The 19,969-nt window shown below is 43.6% G+C and overlaps 1 protein-coding gene across 4 annotated transcripts in view; it reads right to left on the bottom strand.

The window, feature by feature from the left end:
- Nucleotides 1–19,969, bottom strand: part of TJP2 (tight junction protein 2) — a 124,166-nt gene that overhangs the window by 72,385 nt on the left and 31,812 nt on the right. For 2 of the 4 annotated variants that reach the window (XM_065908230.1, XM_065908231.1), the window contains exon 1: nucleotides 5,640–5,815. The exons of 1 other annotated variant lie outside the window; for it this stretch is intronic. In XM_065908230.1, coding sequence (XP_065764302.1) covers nucleotides 5,640–5,699 — 60 coding nt within the window. In that variant the 5' untranslated portion in view covers nucleotides 5,700–5,815. Of the gene's footprint in view, nucleotides 1–5,639; nucleotides 5,816–19,969 lie in introns of those variants that run through there. One more of the 4 variants, XM_065908228.1, reaches the window with a different exon arrangement.

Below are 19,969 nucleotides of genomic sequence, written 5' to 3'. Positions count from 1 at the left end.
TCCTGTAATACCAGACAAATATTTTATTTTCAAAAGATCTATCAATAGTCTTTTACCACTACTATCAATACCCCCAAACTCTTCTCCACCCTCTCCACACACGCATAGAAAATGACGGAGGAACAGAAATATAAGTAGAAACTATAATCTATAATCTAATCAGACAAAATATTTAGCCTGAAAGCTAAAATAAAACTCATTATCATAAAAATTTACACTGCTATGGTTTGCAACACACCATGATGTATAAGTGACAGAGAAGCTGCACTGCTTTTAAGATTAAAGACCTGATTTAACTTTAACCATCTGGCAGAGGCACTAAACAAATATCTGTACTGACTTTAAATGACTAAAGAACAAGTTACTAATTGAAAGCCTAGGAGTTCTCATGAAAACTGTGCACACCCACAGAATTAGGGATTCTGGTGACTGAAACAAAGTGCTTTCTGTCATGATTTTTTTTTTTCTGTCATGGTTTTATTCACCGACCACCACGAAGAACTTCAATTGCTCTTTTCTCCAGGTCACAGCAGGGTGCTTTTCCCTATCTCAAGACTTACAATTCCTATGACAATCCTTGTTAAAGTATAATTTACAGATCAATATGAGCTTCATTTTTAGTGAGTTAGATGCATTCCATGGGAGGCTGCTTGGGTCTCTCTACTCTTAAGCACCGATGAACGGTGACTAAGATGCATCTGGTAACAGAGGTATGTCTTCCAGGAATGCCAAAGCTCTTCCCCTCTTTTCACGCTATCCTATAGCAAATGTCACACCAACGGACCTTAATATTGCACAATGGCTCACGGGAAGCAGAGAAAGGAATGAGACTTACGGAAGACATTAAATAGCTTCACAAATACACTGTCTGCAGTTACAGATGAGAGAACTGGGTGGACAATGGCTCCATGCACACATTAAGACCTAAGTCCATCAGGTTCAACTTTCCTGTCTTTTCTGGGCCATGCTGTGCTGACTTTCCTGAAGGTGTGGTTGAGGTATACCTAGCTCTCCATACCTAAATGTCACATCCACAATTTAAGAGTATTTTCCAAAACTCAGATTTCAAGGGCTCTCTTCACAATTTTTTATCTTATTCTCACTCCACTCATCCTGATAATTTACTATTTTTCTTACATCAAACTCACTGTTTTACTTAATACTTATTTTTGCCCCATTCTAAGCAATCTATCCATGAAATAAATGAGTTTACAGACTGGCTTTACGTTTTTTTATACAAGAGGAATGCATGGTAATTAAAGAAAGGGCAATGTCCCCCCCTGTACAGTCTGTCTGTACAACACACTTGGGAAAAAAACACTGTTCAGGAGATAGCAAAAAAGACAAGAGAAAATGCATAACAAACTTCATAGATGGTTTTCCAATGACAGTCCTGCATCTCCCTTTTGAGCTCACAGGTTATTGAGGCTGATGCAGCTTTGGATGAAAGAGACTCTAGCTCCCTTAAAAAGCCAGAATGAAACAGTCACCATTAGGGGAAGGTCCATGCAGGACTGCCTGGGCTCTAGCAGTCAGAGGCCAAGTTCTAGGAAGGGCATTTCCTAATGAAGCTGCAAAAGTGGACGCTGGTACTTCCCACCTCAGAACTCTCTTCCTCATACGGTGACACGGGCAGCGTACAGATTTACTTGGCTCCTTTCCTAGGTAGCCTTCAAACCTGGAACTAGCTATTGCCAACAGCAGATAGTGGGACTGAGTGCCTGACAACTTTTCCATTGTTGTTATATGACTTTTGCAAACTTTTTAAAGGAGATACCATCTCAAACCCTCATAAATTTGCTAGCTAAAGGAGCTTCTACTCATAAGGGTAATCATAAAAGTTCCTGTGGGGTGAAGTAGGTATTAAATTGTTTTAGGGAATATTTCTTTCTGAACCTTAAAAAAAGCCCATGTAGGACTTCCCTGGTGGTCCAGTGGTTAAGAATCCACCTGTCATTGCAGGGGCCAAGGGTTAGATCCCTGGTCCAGGAAGATCCCACATGCTGTGGAGCAACTAAACCTACAAGCCCCAACTACTGAAGCCTGTGCACCGACAGCCCGTGCTTCTCAACAAGAGGAGTTACCACAACAAGAAACCCTTGCACCACAACGAGAGCATCGCCCTGGCTCACTACAACTAGAGAAAGCCCGTGCTCAGCAATGAAGATCTAGTACAGCCAAAAAATTTAAAAAAAAAAAAAAAATTTTTTTTTTTAAAAAGGGGCCATGTAAAACAAGTTTTTAACCCACTAAACAGGTGTTGAATCTGACCCTTGAGTCTACGTGTCTGACCCTGACCCTCGGATTTAGGATGAAGAAATGAACTCAGTAAAACATCTTAGACAATCATTCTACCATGCCCACTTAATTTTCAATGAAAATTCTTCTCAACCCCAAGGCTGGCTGGTCCAAGGCCATTCTTGCCCAGCACTTGTTGCCCCGTGATTACCGCCTCAAGTCTGATCAACAAGACATTTTATAGGTTATCAGCTCTCAACCTAGATAAACTAATCTACAGCCACAGCTCCTCAATGGGATTTGTTTCAGGGATTAGGCAAGGAATTCCCTGATGGCTCATAATTTTGGTAGAGGTATGTTGAAAGTCTCAGCATGACTACTAACCCTTCCTAACTCTTCACCCCACCTGCCCTTCCTACACATAAAGCTACTCTCCCACCAATTCTGCATGACTTTTTCAACTATAGAACATGTGACGGCACACAAGACTCAAGTGGCCCTGCCTAGTTTCAAGGACTTATCTGTCTCCTAAGAAGAACGTCTTCAGAAAAGAAAAACTTGCTAAAGTCACCAGGGATTTTATCAGCTCCCTCGAATTCCCAGGCACTTCTTCCACGGAAGAGAAAAGTCTGGCAGCGACCTTTTGTCAATATACAAAGAATTAGACTAAAAGTTAAACAAATGGAGGCAGAAATCCTTGCAAATGGAACTCCCCAGCAAGTGATGCTAAAAAATTTAGGATCTTAAGCATATGAGTGCCCCCCAAATAGTAATACTCCCTATGTAGGGGGTGTGGGGTAGAGTGTTTACTAGGAAACTGGCTCACTCCTTTGCAGGAAAAGTCAAGTCATTAATACAGTAGGGATTTCTGTGGCTTTTTCTTAAAGTTCTCTTACTGGCATTCAAGGTCTTTCAAGAGTGTGAGCATCTCTTGTTCTTTCCCCCAGCAACTGCCCTGATACCTACCTGGCATCTCCTACTTGTGCTTCTAGGTCCCACTTGCCTTAGTAACCCAGGATTCTGCATGTAAGAGTTTTCAGCACTTGTTTTGTTTCATATTACAGTCAGCCCTCCATATGCTGAGGATTCAACCAATCATGGAGCAAAAATGTATGGGAGCAGAGGAGAAATCCCAGAAAGTTCCAGAAAGCAAAACTTGAATTTGCCGTACCAAGAACTATTTACACATCATTTACATTGTGATTACAACTATTTACATAATATTTACATTGTATATGGTATTGTAAGTAGCCTGTGCTTGCATGCTCAGTCACTTCAGTCTTATGGGACTACTTGCCGACCCTATGGAACACAGCTGCTAGGCTCCTCTGTCCACGGGCTTCTCCAGGCAAAAATACTGGAGTGGGTTGCCATGCCCCTCCTCTAGGGGATCTTAACCTAGAGATGATTTAAAGTGCACAGGAGGATGCCTTGAGGTTAGAGGAAAATACTATGTATGCCATTTTATATTAAAGACTTTGAGCATCTTTGGATTTTGGTATCCTACAGAGGTTCGTCCCAGAACCATTCTTCCCCCCTGCATGATACCAGGGAACGACTGTACGAGCTACTGTTTATTAGCACCCACTGGTCAGGCACCCTGGCACATTTCACTCAGTTCTCACTCAACCCTGTGAGGTGTGTTACTAGCCCCATCTTCTAGACTGACTTATGCTGTGAGGAATCTGTTCAAATGGCAAACTTTCTTCCCCAAAAGAATCCCTGAAGGGAGTGTGCACAGGACAATCCCACACTTGGTTGCATTTCTGTATTGCAGAGTGTGCATCTGTATCCCACACTCCCTCCTTCAGCCACAGGTATCCCAGCAGAGAGGGTCTGCACCATCTAAAAACACACCTAAAATTTTCAGCTTGCCGAGCAGACTCTTAAAAGACAGAAATTGAGTCTTGCTTATCTCATGCACTCACCTCTTCACAATGGACCGGCACAAGTAGATGCTCATTATGCTATTAGCTGCGTGGTCCTGAAAAAGTTGCAGCATCGAATCAGGCGGGGGAAATCTCCCTTCGTCAATCTCTGACAGCAGCTCGGAAAAAGTGCAAGAAAAACCTCAAAAGCCACCACCGCCTTAGTAAGGCACCCCCCTTCCTTCATCTCCCCAAAGAGGGAAAACTACAGCATCCTGTTCATATCTCTAATTGGAATACAAACAGTCTTAAAGATTTGCATTCTTCCCCAACAAGACAGGGTGACAGAGGGATTCCCACACTGAAGTGAAGTCAGTCATGAAAATTTATCGAATAACCAAATTTAATTCTCTAAGGCAGAATATCACACGGCACTCTGCTACAAAAGCAATCATGACCACTAATTCCTCATTTAAAAAGAGAAGTCTAATTCCAAGGTCTGTATGCAGACTGTCTCGCCCAGGAATAATCCAGACACCAGTGGACCTGTTCTCCCAGAGTGTCAGCACAGCTGGCCCAGACCACCTAAAGATCTGAGGACAAGGGCCTCTTGCCTTCTCTGCTGGGATTCCCCTAACTGAGGAAGGGAGGGCAGTTTCTATGATGGGATGAGAGCAGTTTCTATGACGGGATGAGGGCAGTTTCTATGAGGGCAGTTTCCACTGGGAACTGCAGGGAAACCACAACCATTACTCAGGCTAGACAGCTGCCAAGACGGCAGCGCTGCCTAACTGAAGCTAAAACAGAGGTGGGAGGCTGTATTCCTTTCCATTACTAAGCCCTGGAGTATTCACTCCCAAGTTCATCCACATTTCAAGAATGTTAAAACCCTGTAGTCAAACCCCTGATTATTTATAATTTAAAATAAACTACTGTGTAAAGCAGAGACTTCACAAATGCAGACAGAAAAGGGACTGGTGACAGGTAAGATAATACCAGAGTACAAACAATTCATCACTCTCTTCTCGTGGCGTCCTCCCAAACCCCATCTCCACTTCCTACAGCAAACAACTTTTACTTCTACTGCAGCTGTAACTGATTAAAAGGGAAAATGAGGATTCTGGTCCAAAGAGTTGTCAGTGAGTCTCACGCACACACGCCTGTAATTTTGCATCAACCAGAGAGTGAGGTTTGGAACGGAGAAGCAAAACACAGGCACAGGGCAGGCGACACAGCAGGCACAGCGAGACGCCCCCAAAGTAGCAGGGATCCAAGACAGAGTTCAACTTTTTCCCTACTCGCGATTTAAGGCGAAGTCCAAGTGACTTTAGGGAACAGAGAGAAGGATCCAGGAGCCTCGAAGGCCACGAGCCACCACCCCCGTCCGGTGAAACCTACCCGCTGCCCTCAACCCCACCTCCCCATGGGAGAATCCCAGGCACCCATGGCGCATCCGGGAAGCCCACCACGCGCTCCCAGGCTCTCTCCTCGCGACCCTTCTCCCAACCAAGAGGAACGCAAGATGGAACTCACAGGGAGCCAGCCTGACATTTCCCGCCGAGGTGGAAACCCGCGATCTCCTCGCACCGGCATCTTCGGGCGCGGGTCCCGCGTGGGCGCGCCTGTCCTGGGCCCCACTCCTCCTCCTTGTCCAGGCTGCAGGTCAGTCCCCCGCCCCGCAGCCGGGTTTTAGCCCGGTGCAAGTCCGCGGGGACCCACCCCTTTGTCCCTCCCTCCACGGCGGCGGCGGCGGCAACGGCCCGCCCCCTACCCAACGCAGCGCCTCTGCGCCGGCTGCCTGGCCGCGGAAACTCTCAAGTGGGCCGCTACCACCCCTGCACGGCCGGGGGGAGGGCTTGCAGGCGCCGTGCCTCCGGAGTCCCCGCGGAGCGGCGTGCGCCACTCTCTGCCGAGGACCGAAGAGCGGGGCGGCAGCAGGGAGACCCCGAGGACCGAGCGTCCCTCGGCCCTCACGCCCAACCCCCCTCCGGCGGACCCGATGGTTCGCTCCGCGGCGCGCACTCGGGGCAGCAGGTCCGGCTCCGGGCGCGCGCCGGGGAAGCGCTGCAAGTTCGCGTGCAGCATCGAGTGCGGGGTGGTCTCATTGTCCGCGGGGAAAGAATCTGCCTGCAATGCGGAAGACGGAGGCTCGGATCCCTGGGTCGGGAAGATTCCCCTGGAGAAGGGAATGGCAACCCACCCCAGTATTCTTGCCTGGAGAATCCCATAGACAAAGGAACCTGGTGGGTCCACGGGGTCGCAAAGAGCTAGACACTACTGAGCGACTGACACTTTCACTTTCTTTCTGCCCCCAAGGTCGCGTGCGCATCTTGTAGGAACACTTTTTGGGGAGGTTTGCAGACCCTTCTTCCCAATTCTCTTCCAAAGGAAAGAACCGGAGAATCCAAAGTTTTGTTTTTGTTCTGCCTAGAGACCAGACCGGCCAGCCAACGCACACACATACACACCCGGGATGGTACCCCCACGTTTCTCGGCTCAACAATTGATACCCTGAATTCGGAGAGTGTGAGATGTTCGTGTTAAATAATAAAACGAGACTTTTGAGGAAAATATATTCTAAGTTATCTCTTTGGCACATTCCCAACAACTCCAGTAGAGATTAAAACTCCTCTTCCATCAACAGCTTCTGAGTTTTTGTTTTTTTTTTCAGTGAAAGTCGCTCAGTCCTGTCCGACTCTTTTCGACCCCATGAACTGTAGCAGTCCTTGGAATTCTCCAGGCCAGAATACTGGAGTGGGTAGCCTTTCCCTTCTCCACGGGATCTTTCCAACCAGGGATCGAATCCAGGTCTCCCGCATTGCAGGGGATTCTTTACCAGCTGAACCACAAGGGAAGGGAAGCCCCAAAGTAGGTCACAAATGCTTATCAGGCAGGATTCATCAAATTCAACTCAGTACATTTATTCATTGTAGAGTCCTCTGTTGTGTGTTAGTCACTCAGTCGTGTCCAACTGTTGGCGACCCCATGGACTGCAGCCCAACAGGTTTCTCTGTCAACCGCATTTTTCAGGCAAGAATATTTGAGTAGATAGCCATTCCCTTCTTCAGGGGCTCTCCCCGACCCAGGAATGGAAGCCAGGTCTCCTGCGTTGCAGGTGGATTCTTTACTGTCTGAGTCACCAGAGAAGTCTTCGGGTATATAATTGTCCACAATAAATAAAAGTTTCCTTATTTTAAAGGCATGTAAGTTATTTGGAGAATCAAAACAGGTACACTGAATAAAAATATACCTTTGGGTTTGAAATCTTAAGGAAACCACATTGTGAGAGAGAAAAGTTGAGTCCATCCTGCTCCTAGGTTGAATAGTGCATAGTTTACCTAGGCCCGCCGGAAGGTAGAGGGAGGAGGGCATGGCAACCCACTCCAGTATTCTTGCCTGGAGAATCCCCATGGACGGAGGAGTATGGTGGGCTACAGTCCACGGGGTTGCAAAGAGCTGAACATGAGTCAGCGCCTAGAGCGCAGCACCAGAAGGTAGAAGGGTTGATGGACCCGCTGAAGAGATGCAGACGCAGATGCCAGGCTCTCTCCCTGAAAATTTGCTTCATTTCCTGCCTAATGAAAACAAGTTTGGCAACTTATGTGGAAAAACAAGTCGAGCAGATGCCTCTGAAAGTGTTAGGCTTCTGGCCTCCTTTGGAATGGCAAAGTGCCTGCCTCTGAATAAAAAGAACTGTGAGTAACATTTCCCAGTTTTCTTTAAGTCTCCAGAATTAGATGCTTTGGTTGTACTCCTGAGGTGAGGTGTTACTCTCCTGATGAAAGCACAATTAAAAACATGAAAATGTTTCCCAAATTAGGCAGTGCTGACTAATAATAACAATGACACCATTTGTGAACTGGTCACACCTTAGTGATGTGAGCTTATACCACTAGCATTTAAAAAGAAAGGAACCCAGAATGTAATAATTATATCTGCTGAATGATTTTCCTTATCCTCTCTAGAGTTGCACTGTCCAATATGATAACCACTTGTCACATGTGAGTACTGGATACATTTAAATTTAAATTTAAATGAAAAGAAACAGAAAATCTAGTTTCTTAGTCATGTTAGTCATATCTCCAGTGCTCAGTCAGTAGCCATACACTTGTGGGTTCCCATATTGGATAGTGTAGATATAGGATGTCCATCACTGCATAAAGTTCTATTACACTGTGGCTGTTTATTAGTTGCTAAGGCGTGTCCAACTGTTTTCAACTCTATGGACTGTAGCCCACCAGGCTCTGTCCCTGGGATTTCCCAGGCAAGAATACTGGAGTGGGTGGTAATTTCCCTCTACATGGGATCTTCCAGATCCAGGGATCAAACTCAAGTCTCCTGCTTGGGCAGGTAGATTCTTTATCACTGAGCCACCAGGGAAGCCCTTCTAATACATTACAGTACTCCAAACGATGACATACTTTTATAGCAGAAACACCAACATTCTGACACAATACATAGTTCTGACTCATGTTGAAACAAGTCTTTCAATTGATACAGTACCACTGCTGGTGGCAGTATAAATCTATACAACTCTTTGGAAAAGCAAGTTATACTAGTATATATTTCTCACAAGTGGGCTTGCACATGTGAACCCCATTCCTAGAATCTTGTTTTTCCAAAGAACTTCTATCCAACAAATAATTACTAAACACTTTCTATAAAGTCAGAACCCCGATACAAGACTTAGGCTCTAGCCTCAGAGTTCAGCCTACTACAGTAGACAATCAGTAAATTATAAGAAACCATTTAAGTACCAAGATTCCTGGCGGCTCAGGGTAGTCTAGGGTCTTTCAGGAGGGGTTCCTCACTTAGATAGGGGTATGGGGTTTAGAGAAGTCTTTCCAGAGATGAGATAGCAGCTTATACATTCTAAAGGACAGGGAGCAATGACTTTGCGAGGCAAAAAGAGGAGAAAGCTTTCCAGGTGAAGACAACAAATATCAAGTGGAGGAAAAAAGGAAGAGACCACAGGCTTGCCGTTGAGGTAGCAGGAGGGAAGGTTGCTCAGGCAAACAGGGTTTGTCTTCTACTGTGACACTGCAGAAGTGGGATTAGACTGGCATTTTTTGAAGATCACTCTGTCAGCTTCTTGGAAAATGGGTGAGTTGGCTGGGGGTTGCAGGGAGGGGCATCAGTAAGAATGACAAGGCCAACAACAACAACAACAACAAAAAAAAGGATTTTTGTGGGAATGCAGGTGAGAGATGATGTGACTATGAAGTTAGACAAAAGAAGCCAGCTCAAGGGATGAAGGAAGTGGAATCCGCAGACTGGGTCACTGCCTGATCAGATATGAGGTAAGGAAAAGGGAAGTGAGTCTAAGGTGACTCTTAGGTTTCTGGCTTAACTAAGTAGATGACAGTGTCTTTTGTCAAAAGAGGAAACAAAGGAATGGGAACAGATCTTGGGAGGGGCTTGAGGAAGGATGGTGAATTTAGTTAAGGACTGACCGAGTTTTGAGGGCCATGGGTCCTCCAGGTGGAGATGTTCAAGTGTCTACTATGTGCCAGGCATTAACGAGATCTTAGGTAGAGAGATGTGGGGTAGAGGAAGAGATTTGGAGATTGCCAGTGTATCAAGAAAGCTGAGGTCATGGAAGGTAATGAGAGTATTCAGAGACATGACAAAAACTGAGGCAGGAAAAGAATTAGGGTATGCCAATACTTAGGGAAGATCCCAGGGAATGCCAATACTTAGGAGGCAAGCTTACGACCCCAGGTAGAGATAAAAGAGGAACTGCCAGAAGGGAAGGAAGAAAAATCCACTGCAGTAAGATGTCCAAAAAGTCAAGAGAAGAATGAATTTCAAGAAGGGAAGAACAGCCAACATGGAATTTTGAAGAGTTCAGTTAAGAACAGAAGATGTTCACCAAGAAGAGAACCATGGATCATCCTGGCCAGAGCTGTCTCAATAACAAGATAGGATTGGGAGGGTAGATGACAGCAGGTGACTGGGTCGTGGGGAAGCACTTCATTGTATGCCTGTTTATAATAACATAAGATGGAAACCATCACTGTCCAAGGTTGGAGAACTATTAAATTACAGCAAATCAACTTAATTGGCATAGCAAGTCATCATTCAAAATTATATAAGGAAGTCTATATAGCAACAAGGATAATGACAATATAATAACCAATGAGAAAGAGTACAAATAGCATCTACCCTCGGGAGTTCCCTGACAGTCCAGGAGTTAGAACTCTGCACTTTCACTGTCATGGCCCAGGCTGGTTGGGGAACTAAGATTCCACAAGCACACAGTGCGGCAAAAAAACCAACCCAACAAAAATACTGTTATCCTGATGGCAATAACAAAAAAATTACTATATATATATAAAAGAATTGGAAAGTATATGAGAACATGATTTGATGAATAGTTAGGACTGTGTATACAGTCCTTTTTTTTCTTTTTTAATTGTAGTTATTGTTTATGAAATGTTTTAACACTTGTCATTATGTATTACAGTGTATAAAGTCTTTAAAGCAGGGTCAGAAGACCTCAAATAACTGTAAAAACTAAACACTTTTAATCAGATTTCCTCAAGAACATTAAGATTTGGGGATAAATACACACACACACACACACACACATATATATTTGCAACATGATTTTATAAAGTATCATCAAATGGGAGCAAAGGAACCCAACATGAAGTTTCCAGGCTAACTAAGCAATTGAGTTGGCGTGTACACTGGTTGGTGGATTAGAATCATGAAGGCACTCCCAGGACTTCCCTGGTGGTCTAGTGGTTAAGACTTGGCTTTCTAGTGCAGGGGGTGCAGCTTCCCACAGGCAAAAAAAAAAAAAAAAAAAAAAAACCCATAAAACATAAAAACAGAAGCAATAGTATAACAAATGCAATAAATACTTTTAAAATGGCCCACATGATAATGATACTTTCCTTCAATAAGTGTTTCTTGAATGCCTAGCAGGTACCCTGGGGTAGGTATAGAGCAGATAAAGGCAATATACAACAGGGTGCTTGCTCACAGCATGATGAAGAGAAAGACATGTACACAAATGATGATAGGGCACAAGAATTGCAAGTACGTGCATGATTTAGGTGCTGGCAGTTAAAACTCTGCAAAAGGCCTGCATTCCTTTCCCTTCCCCAGCCAACCAACCATACCAGTAACTGTGCATATTCACTTAAAGGACTCCTCCTTCCATAAGCAGTCACCTCACATCCCCTAAAAGAACATCCAGGAGAGAGGCATTCAAAGTTCTGCTCTGCCCCTCATGCCTTCACATTTCGTTATTTAATGTTACTCTCGCTCACTTTCCAAGTTTGTTAACTCCACCTGCATGCACCCAGGAATGGCCCTGTGAGCACACGGCGGGAAGGCAGCTGTTTGGAAGCCAGGAAGAGGGCCCTCACTGAGGACCGAGTCTGCCAGCACCTTGATCTTGCACTTCGCAGAACTGTGAGAAGTAAATGTCTGCTGTTTAAGCACCCTGTCTGCGGTGTCCTGATGCAGCAGCCTGGGCTAAGGCAGCCTCTGTGTCCTATATGAGTGGACCCTGCTGCCTTCTCCAGGCTCAGCCCAGCCTGCACTCTCCCAAGCTCACTTCCTGGAGCTGCACTGGCCTTCCTTTGCAGTTGTTGCTCTTGAGACCCTGCCAAGCTCATTCCTGCCCCACAGCCTTTGTTGGAGCTTCTCTGCGTGGACCACAAAGCCAGCTCCTGCTTAGATTTCTCTTTGTATCTAAAGTAGAAAGCATCCCTTGAGGTTACTACCAGGAAATGATGCCCTCAGGAGAAAGCCAAGTTTAAATTAAAGCAAGGAGGTGGAGTTCAGCTGAATGTTTCATTTACCATGAAACAAGGGTTTCAGAGAGCCCAGTGCAGGGTATGAAAGGGTGGGAATGGCAGATGGTCTATTTAGGGGATAGGAAGACCAGAGAGCAACAATAGCAGGAAGGGAGAGTAGCCCAAGAAAGGGCTCCCTCTTTTTAATCATCATCATCATCATTATTACCACTGATAATATGTTGGCATTGCTGCTATTATCACTACAATGAAAAGATATTACAGTAAGTACAAAGAGGACGAAAATATCACTAATCAGACTTACAGGGAAAGAAAGTTCTCAGTTCTAAATGGATGGTGGCTTCTACTTGCCTCTCCTCTCACTGCCAATGGTACAAACTCCAAACCCCAGCATAGCCCACCCTGTTGCCACCCTCCATCCTGTGTAAGGACTGGGCAATGTTTCTGGCCATGATGGGTTCACCTGGCCACAAAGTTGACAGAAGAATTGGCTTTGCAACTCAGAATCAGCTGGATGGATTACAAGTCTGAGGCGGCCCTGGAACGGTGCTGGGCGGAGTTCTGGCTGGAAGGAGGTGGCTGTGGTCTGGGCTGACTTCAGGGTGCCAGACTGTGGATGGGCAGCTTCTAGGAAACTTATGGGGCTGGCCTGGGTATATTCAGCCTGCTCAAGAGGAGTTGAGATACAGCATAATCCAAGTCCAATCCTGGAGATCACAGAAGCACTTCCTGGGATGTGGTTTCGTCTGGACAGACCCTGCTATGGAGCATGCTCTGCCTATGGGGAGACCTCTCCTCCTAGCAAGGTGCCCTGGATCCTAAAGGCACTGTGCTCTGCATTTTGACATCTTTAATTATTTTTACTACTATTTATATTGCAGAGTATATAAAACCCACACCCTTCAGGGAGAGGTGCCACTTGTTAACACCCCATCAGAAAATCCAGAAACCTGGATTAAAAAGTAATTGATTACATGCACATCATGTGCCACAAATCTTTCAAAGACCATTTTAACTCATGTAACGTAAATCCTTCCATTGCCCCTGTATATTTGGTATTATTGCCCTGTGGAAAACATCTTGTCCAAGGGCATCACCGAGTAGATGATGGGTAAGACTCCAAACCTATCAGACTCAAAGCCCATTCTCATCACTGCTCTCCTGTCCCTCAGTTCATTGTCTACAGCAATAAGACAACTGCACAGAGCTGGGGCAGAGGTAGGTCTTTGGTTGTTGTTATTGTTTTCCTTTTGGTTCTTTTTAACTGACTTAAGCGGGCTTTTGCTGACACAACAACTGAACAAATAATGCTCAGGAATCATATTTGTGAAAATCTTCCTGTGCAATATTAAAATGGTAAATACCACAAATGTCATTTGACTCCAGCCAATGAGCGAATCACTAGTATGGATATGAGAGTTGGACCATAAAGAAGGCTGAGCCAAAGAAGTGATGCTTTTGAACTGTGGTACTATAGATGATTCTTAAGAGTCACTTGGAGTGCAAGGAGATCAAACCAGTCAATTCTAAAGGAAATCAACCCTGAATATTCATTGGAAGGACTGATGCTGAAGCTGAAGCTTCAATAGTTTGTAGTCACCTGATGTGATGAGCCAACTCATTGGAAAAGACCCTGACGTTGGGAAAGATTGAGGGCAGGAGGAGAAGGGGGCAACAGAAGATGAGATGGTTGGAGCACATCACTGACTCAAAGGACATGAGTTTGAACAAATTCTGGGAGACGGTGAAGGACAGGGAAGCCTGGCATGCTGCAATCCATGGGGTTGCAGAGAATCAGACACGACTGAGTGACTAAACAACAACAATGAGCTAGGAATTAGAATTCTGAAATCAAATATGATTCTAGCGTCTAAGAATTCTCGAATTTCCTCTCCCCAAATAAGTTTCTTAAAAAACACACACACAAAAAAAACCTTTAATAAGGCAAAATTTTTCCTTTTTAAGGGAAAAAAGTCCTCATCTCCCATGCAAGGGAGGGAATCTAAGGTGAGAGTGGCCCAGGGGACTGTCTGTGTGATATACAAGTCCTCCAGGGAGCCCAGAGGGGCCTCTGGCAACTTGAATTGGTTAATCCTGTAGCACTAAGAATTCAGTATCCCTGACCAACACAGATTATAATTCTTGAAGTGTCTCCTTGATTGTCAAAGAATCCTCAGATCTGAAAAGGGTCTTAGGAAAAAAGCTGTTAAGTTTTCCAGGGCAGCCATGCAAAATAGTACAGGCCTCTGAAAATAAAGGAAGCTGGTCCTGGGAAAGGCTATTCCAAGAGGCATTCTATAAAAACTTGAAAACACATAACATATATTTCTGTAAAGGCGGCTTCTTGATGATGAGAATCACCTGAGGCATCCCAGGTCCCTCCCTGAGACCCTGATTCAGTGGGTCTGAGAAGGGCCCCAGGGAATTTTAGGTTTCAGCACTGTACGCAGCAGATGAGTCATATCATCAGGGAGGTTTAGGAAATTCTGCTAAAGGGACATTGTTACAATTCTCTGACACAAGATAACAAGGCTACCATTTCCAAGGCAGGTAAAACATTCATTTTGAAGGTTAGAAAATAATTCTCCTATGGGGAACGATCAGGGGAAGGGATAGTTACTGATTTGGGGATAGACATGTACACACTATGTTTAAAATGGATAACCAACAAGGACCTACTGTATAGTACATGGAACTCTGCTCAATGTTATGTAGCAGCCTGGATGGAAGGGGAGTTTGGAGGAGAATGGATACATGTATATGTATGGCTGAATCCTTTTACTATTCACCTGAAGCAGTCACAACATTGTCAATCAGCTATGCCATGGGAGTTCAGCCACGTTCGACTCTGTGACCCCACAGACTGTATTTTCCAGGCAAGAATACTGGGATGGGTTGCCATTTCCTCCTCCAGGGGACCTTCCCAACCAAGGGATCCAACCCACATCTTCTGCGGCTACTGCATTGGCAGGCACATCCCTTATCACTGAGCCACCAGGGTTATTAATACCATTGTTGTTAATCGGTTATTCCCCAAAACAAAATTAAAATTTTAGAAAAAAAAGAATTTTCTTCTTGCAAAATGTCTTTGGTTTACAAAAGGGTCAGATCTTATAATCCTCTTGGTATGTTGATTTGCATACATATTTGTATATACACATGTTTGAGTTTGTTATTTTAAAATAAATGATACTTGTTTATTTACACAAACCATACCACAGATCTCACACACACACACACACACACACACACACACACACACACACACAATAGTAAAATGCAATTAAAATGTCACAATCCAGAGCAAACTACTGTTAGTAACTGGGTGAGCATCCTTCCAGGTATCTCCATGCACAGGTAAGCATGTAGATATCATATATAATATTATACATCTGGGGCTACACTAGACATGCCCTTTTGCTACCTGCTTTTTCTACATAGGAATAGGCAGTTTTTTCATGGCAATATAGTTCTATATCATCACTTTTCTGTGTGTTAGTCGCTCAGTCATGTCCGACTCTTTGCAACCCCGTGGACTGTAGCCCACCAGTCTCCTCTGTCCATAGAATTCTTCAGGCAAGAATACTGGAGTGGGAAAGTGCATAATATTCCCATTTGTATGAATATACCATAATTTGCTGAATAAATATTTCAAAGTTCTTTTAAAAAATGGTATACAGCAGAGATCCCTAACCTCCAGGCTGTGAATGGGTATTGGTCCCCAACCTATTAGGAACCAGGCCACACAGTAGGACGTGAATGGTTGGACAGCTAGCAAAGCTTCATTTGCTGTTCATCATCACTGACATTACCACCTGGCCCACCATCCCACCCCACGACCATGGTCCATGGAAAAATTTTCTTTCACAAAATTGGTCCCTGTTGCCAAAAAGTTTGGGGACCACTGGCATAGAGGACAAGGTAAAAATCAGATGGGTGAAATTCCTAAAATTTATTTTCTATAGATAATGAGAAAGCAAGTAGTTTGTAAGTTGTTGTTCTTTAGCTGCTAAGTCATGTCCAACTCTTTTGCAACCCCATGGACTTTAGCCTGCCAGGTTCCTCTGTCCATGAGATTTCCCAGCCAAGAACACTGGAGTGAGTTGCCACGTCCTTCTTTCTCCAGGGGATGTTCCCAACCCAGGGATCCAACCCAAGTCTCCTGCATTGAGGCAGATTCTTTACCACTGTGCCACCTGGGAAGTCCCACAGTTTGTAAGACTCAGGCACAATTCGTAAGATGTATATAGTATAGATAGTATGCTAGTAAGACATGCTAAAAAACAAGATAGGATAAATGAAGTGCTTTTGTGTTAAGTATAGATGAAAATAAAGAAACAAATAAGAATGTCACTTATAAACAGAACAGTGCCAATGAAGGACAAAGTAAGTCTTAAATGTTAATATTTAATAAAGCCACAAGAAAAGCCCAATAGAATATTAATAAATGTACTAAATATCTAACAATTTTATTTAGATATAATAATATAGTTTATATTATTAATAATACATATTTCCTAATAAAATATTAATAATACATAATAAAGCCCAGCTCATGTTGCCTCTAGATTGACAGCTATGTCATTCCTAAATTGATCACTCATTGGTGACACCCATTATGTACAATTCTGGCCACATGTATACTCTGCCCCCAAATGCAGGCAAATTACTACTGAGCTACAGCTACTGGCCAAGTATACTTGGCCTGCATCCCTCCTATGGGGCAAACCTATGCTGACTTCAGACACCTTCTGTCTGCTAAGCCTCCTGTTCAATCTCAAGTCTGGTCTCTGTGACCACAACCATCATTGGGGAAAGCTAACACCGCACAGAGACAGGGCATGTGAAGACTGCAAGCACAGGATTCCAGGGTGTGGACCTTTCACCTTATTTATACCCTCACCTAATTATGTTAAAAGTGTTCGAATCTTTTCCCCTTGCATCTCAAAGCATGTTTTCAAGGTGAATAAATCGTGTGACTGGAACAACTGACTTTGTTCTCTGAGCCTTTCTGTCTCATAATCTCTGGGAGAGTTTCCTTGGCGGTATTCATGGAGGCTAAGACTGCATCAAAGTTACTTCCCACACTTCTAGAGTAATAGAGAGAAGTAAGGAGGGTGGGGGGCCATCACGACTAAAATTACACACATAGAAAGTACATCAATTCTTTGCTAGTCTGGGCCATGGGGGCAAGGGTAACACAAAGTGCAATCTTTCATTTAATTTCAGGAATGTACCGGGTTTTCAGCTTTTCTTGCCTCCAAAGTTATTATCTAAGTTTTTAAATGAATCAATCACAATTTATTTTCAAGAGATTCTGATATTTATATTTTATACACTAAATCACATAAGCAGTTTTAGCTGTTATTCCCAATGACATTTTATTTTTCACCTATCTTCTCTCTCCCTGATTTATTTCTAGCTCGCCTAGAACCATCCTCCACTTGCTAAAGTATTTTGATTCTTGTTCTAAATCTTGCCGTAAGTATCCTACTGAGCTGAAGCCATCAGAAGAGACAAATTTAACTTTAACATAGTATGAAGCCTCTTTCAAAGTGTTGCCAGTTATTTTAGTTATCAGACTTAAGATCTGAACTAAAAATAATCATATATGTAATTATTTTGATTTTTTGACTATTAAGAATTATATCACAAATATCCATGTCAAATATGAATAATTATAATCAATCGTGTTTTTTTCAAAAATCAATAATTTTTTTCAAATATCAATAAAATTAGGATTAGGTAGGGGAATTCCTATCTAGGGTGTTTTATCTAATCTCACTGTACAATCAAATTACCTCTAAATAAATCAAAACTTTGGCTGAACTGAAACATGCTATCACCAACCACTCAACCAATGAAAATGTGAGGTATCAAAACCAGGACTCCAGTGATGACACCCTTCCCAACTAATTACATCATTTTATTTTTCTTTTAATTTTTGGCTGGGCTGAGACTTTGTTGCAGCACACGGGCTCAGCTGCCCCAGCAGCATGTGGGACCTCAGTTCCTTGACCAGGGGTTGAACCAGAGTCTCCTCCTTTGGAAGGCAGATTCTTAACCACTGGACCACCCAGGAAGTCCCTGCATTATTTTATTATAATGGGAATCATAAAATAAGCAGACTCCAGTCTTCCCCACGCAGCCACAGTACCAGGGGTCCAGTATAGGTAGCACACACACAATGTAACTGCTGATTGAAAACTCAGCTGCATCCTCCAGCCAGAGAAGAGTCCTTATTCGTGAAAATTCCCTGAGGCAGTGCTGTGCCTAGCACTGTGCCTGTGTGCCTAGCCCAGAGGGTACCAGAAACCAGTTACTGGACCCTGAGTGGCTGGATATGTGGAGGAGGAAGTGCTGAAGAGACAGGCAGGTGGAGGAGAGGAAAAAGGGTGATAAGTACAGAGATTCCTTTTAAGAAATATAGCTGTGAAAAGTAAGAGAGAGGTAGGGCTCTAGGTTCACAGGCCCCTGGTATGTGGCCTGGTATGTGTCTGACTCTCTGTGACCCCACAGACTGTAGCCCACCAGGCTCCTCTGTCTGTGGGATTTTCCAGGCAAGGATATGCCATTTCCTTCTCTAAGGCATCTTCCAACACAGGGATCTAACCCACGTTTCCTGCATTGGCAGGCAGATTCTTTACTACGGCGCCATTTGGGAATCCCTTTCACCAGCTCCTGGTGGTGGTGGTTTAGTTGCTAAATCATGTCTGATTCTTGCGACCCCATGGACTGTAGCCCACCAGGCTTCTCTGTCCATGGTATTCTCCAGGCAAGAACACCGGAGTGGGTTGCCTTTCCTTCTCCATCACAAGCTAGTAGTCATGTTTTAATTCTTAGGTTCTGGGTTCTCTAAAACATTCAGGAGTATAATTAAATTTATGTTTCAGAACCTAGGTTGAATATTACTCATCTCTAATATATGCTATACTTAAATACCCAGACATCTCAGATTTCCAGAGATAGGCAAATGGCTACCATTCTGTCTTGCTGACTTCATGAGTGAAGCATGCACTCTAATTTTTGTTTGGAAAACATATTAGACTATAATTACAGCATTCAAAAGTGGGAACAAACACTTCTTATTTTTATTTTTCTTCCACTTCAATGGTACACAAATTTCTCATGATGAAATTTTGCTTAAATTGCTAAAGTAACAGAAGTCTTTGTACATATGTATTTGGGGCAATGCTCTTTCATTATAAATACTTAAAGAAGAAAATATGGAATTATTGTGTGAGTACTGACAAAACTATTTGTCTAAAATCTCCATGCTTGAATCCCTGCATGTTGAAACAATTCCAAGTAAAGGTACTTAAAATACAAGTGCAGAACTAACATATTGCTTACAAACATTTAGGTTGATTTGAGAAGGAAATTAAGAATAGGACATCTATACTCTGATAACCTATGTATTTATAAGTAGTGGTGGTTTAGTCACCAAGCTGTATCCGACTCTTGCAACGCCATGGGCTGTAGCCCACCAGGCTCCTCTGTCCATGGAATTTCCCAGGCAAGAATACTGGAGTGGGTTCCTATTTCCTTCTCCAGGCAGTCTTCATGACCCAGGGATCAAACCCACATCTTCTGCATTGTAGGCGGATTCTTTACCACTGAGCCACCAGGGAAGCCCCTATGTATAGGGATTTAATGTTTTAATAGCAATGAATTTTCAATTTCATACACTCCAGTGGTCCCCAACCTTTATGGCACCAGGGACCAGTTTTGTGGAAGACCATTTTTCCATAGACTGAAGGTGGGGGTGGGGTGGGGAATGGTTTCAGGATGATTCAGCAGCACTATATTCAATGTGCATTTTATTACTATCATTAATATATATCAGCTCCAGCTCAGATCATCAGCAGTAGATCCTGGAGGGTGGGGATCCCTGATATAATCTGGTAGTTTCCCACCACTCTCCTTAAACAGGCAGGATAGAAAACTGACATATAAAAATATCTGATCCAGAAACTCAAGAATTAGAAATAAACAGGCTATCAGCTTGGTTATCCTGATCTCCACACCACTGCTTTTCCCAGTGAACCATGAGCAAACATAGAAGGAGAAAAAAAAAAAAGGGAAAAGCCA

This window comes from Muntiacus reevesi, chromosome 17 (assembly GCF_963930625.1).
Source record: "Muntiacus reevesi chromosome 17, mMunRee1.1, whole genome shotgun sequence".
Classification (NCBI taxonomy): Eukaryota; Metazoa; Chordata; class Mammalia; order Artiodactyla; family Cervidae; genus Muntiacus; species Muntiacus reevesi.
Note: the sequence above shows the minus strand (reverse complement) of the source record. Positions and strands in the feature narration are given on the sequence as shown.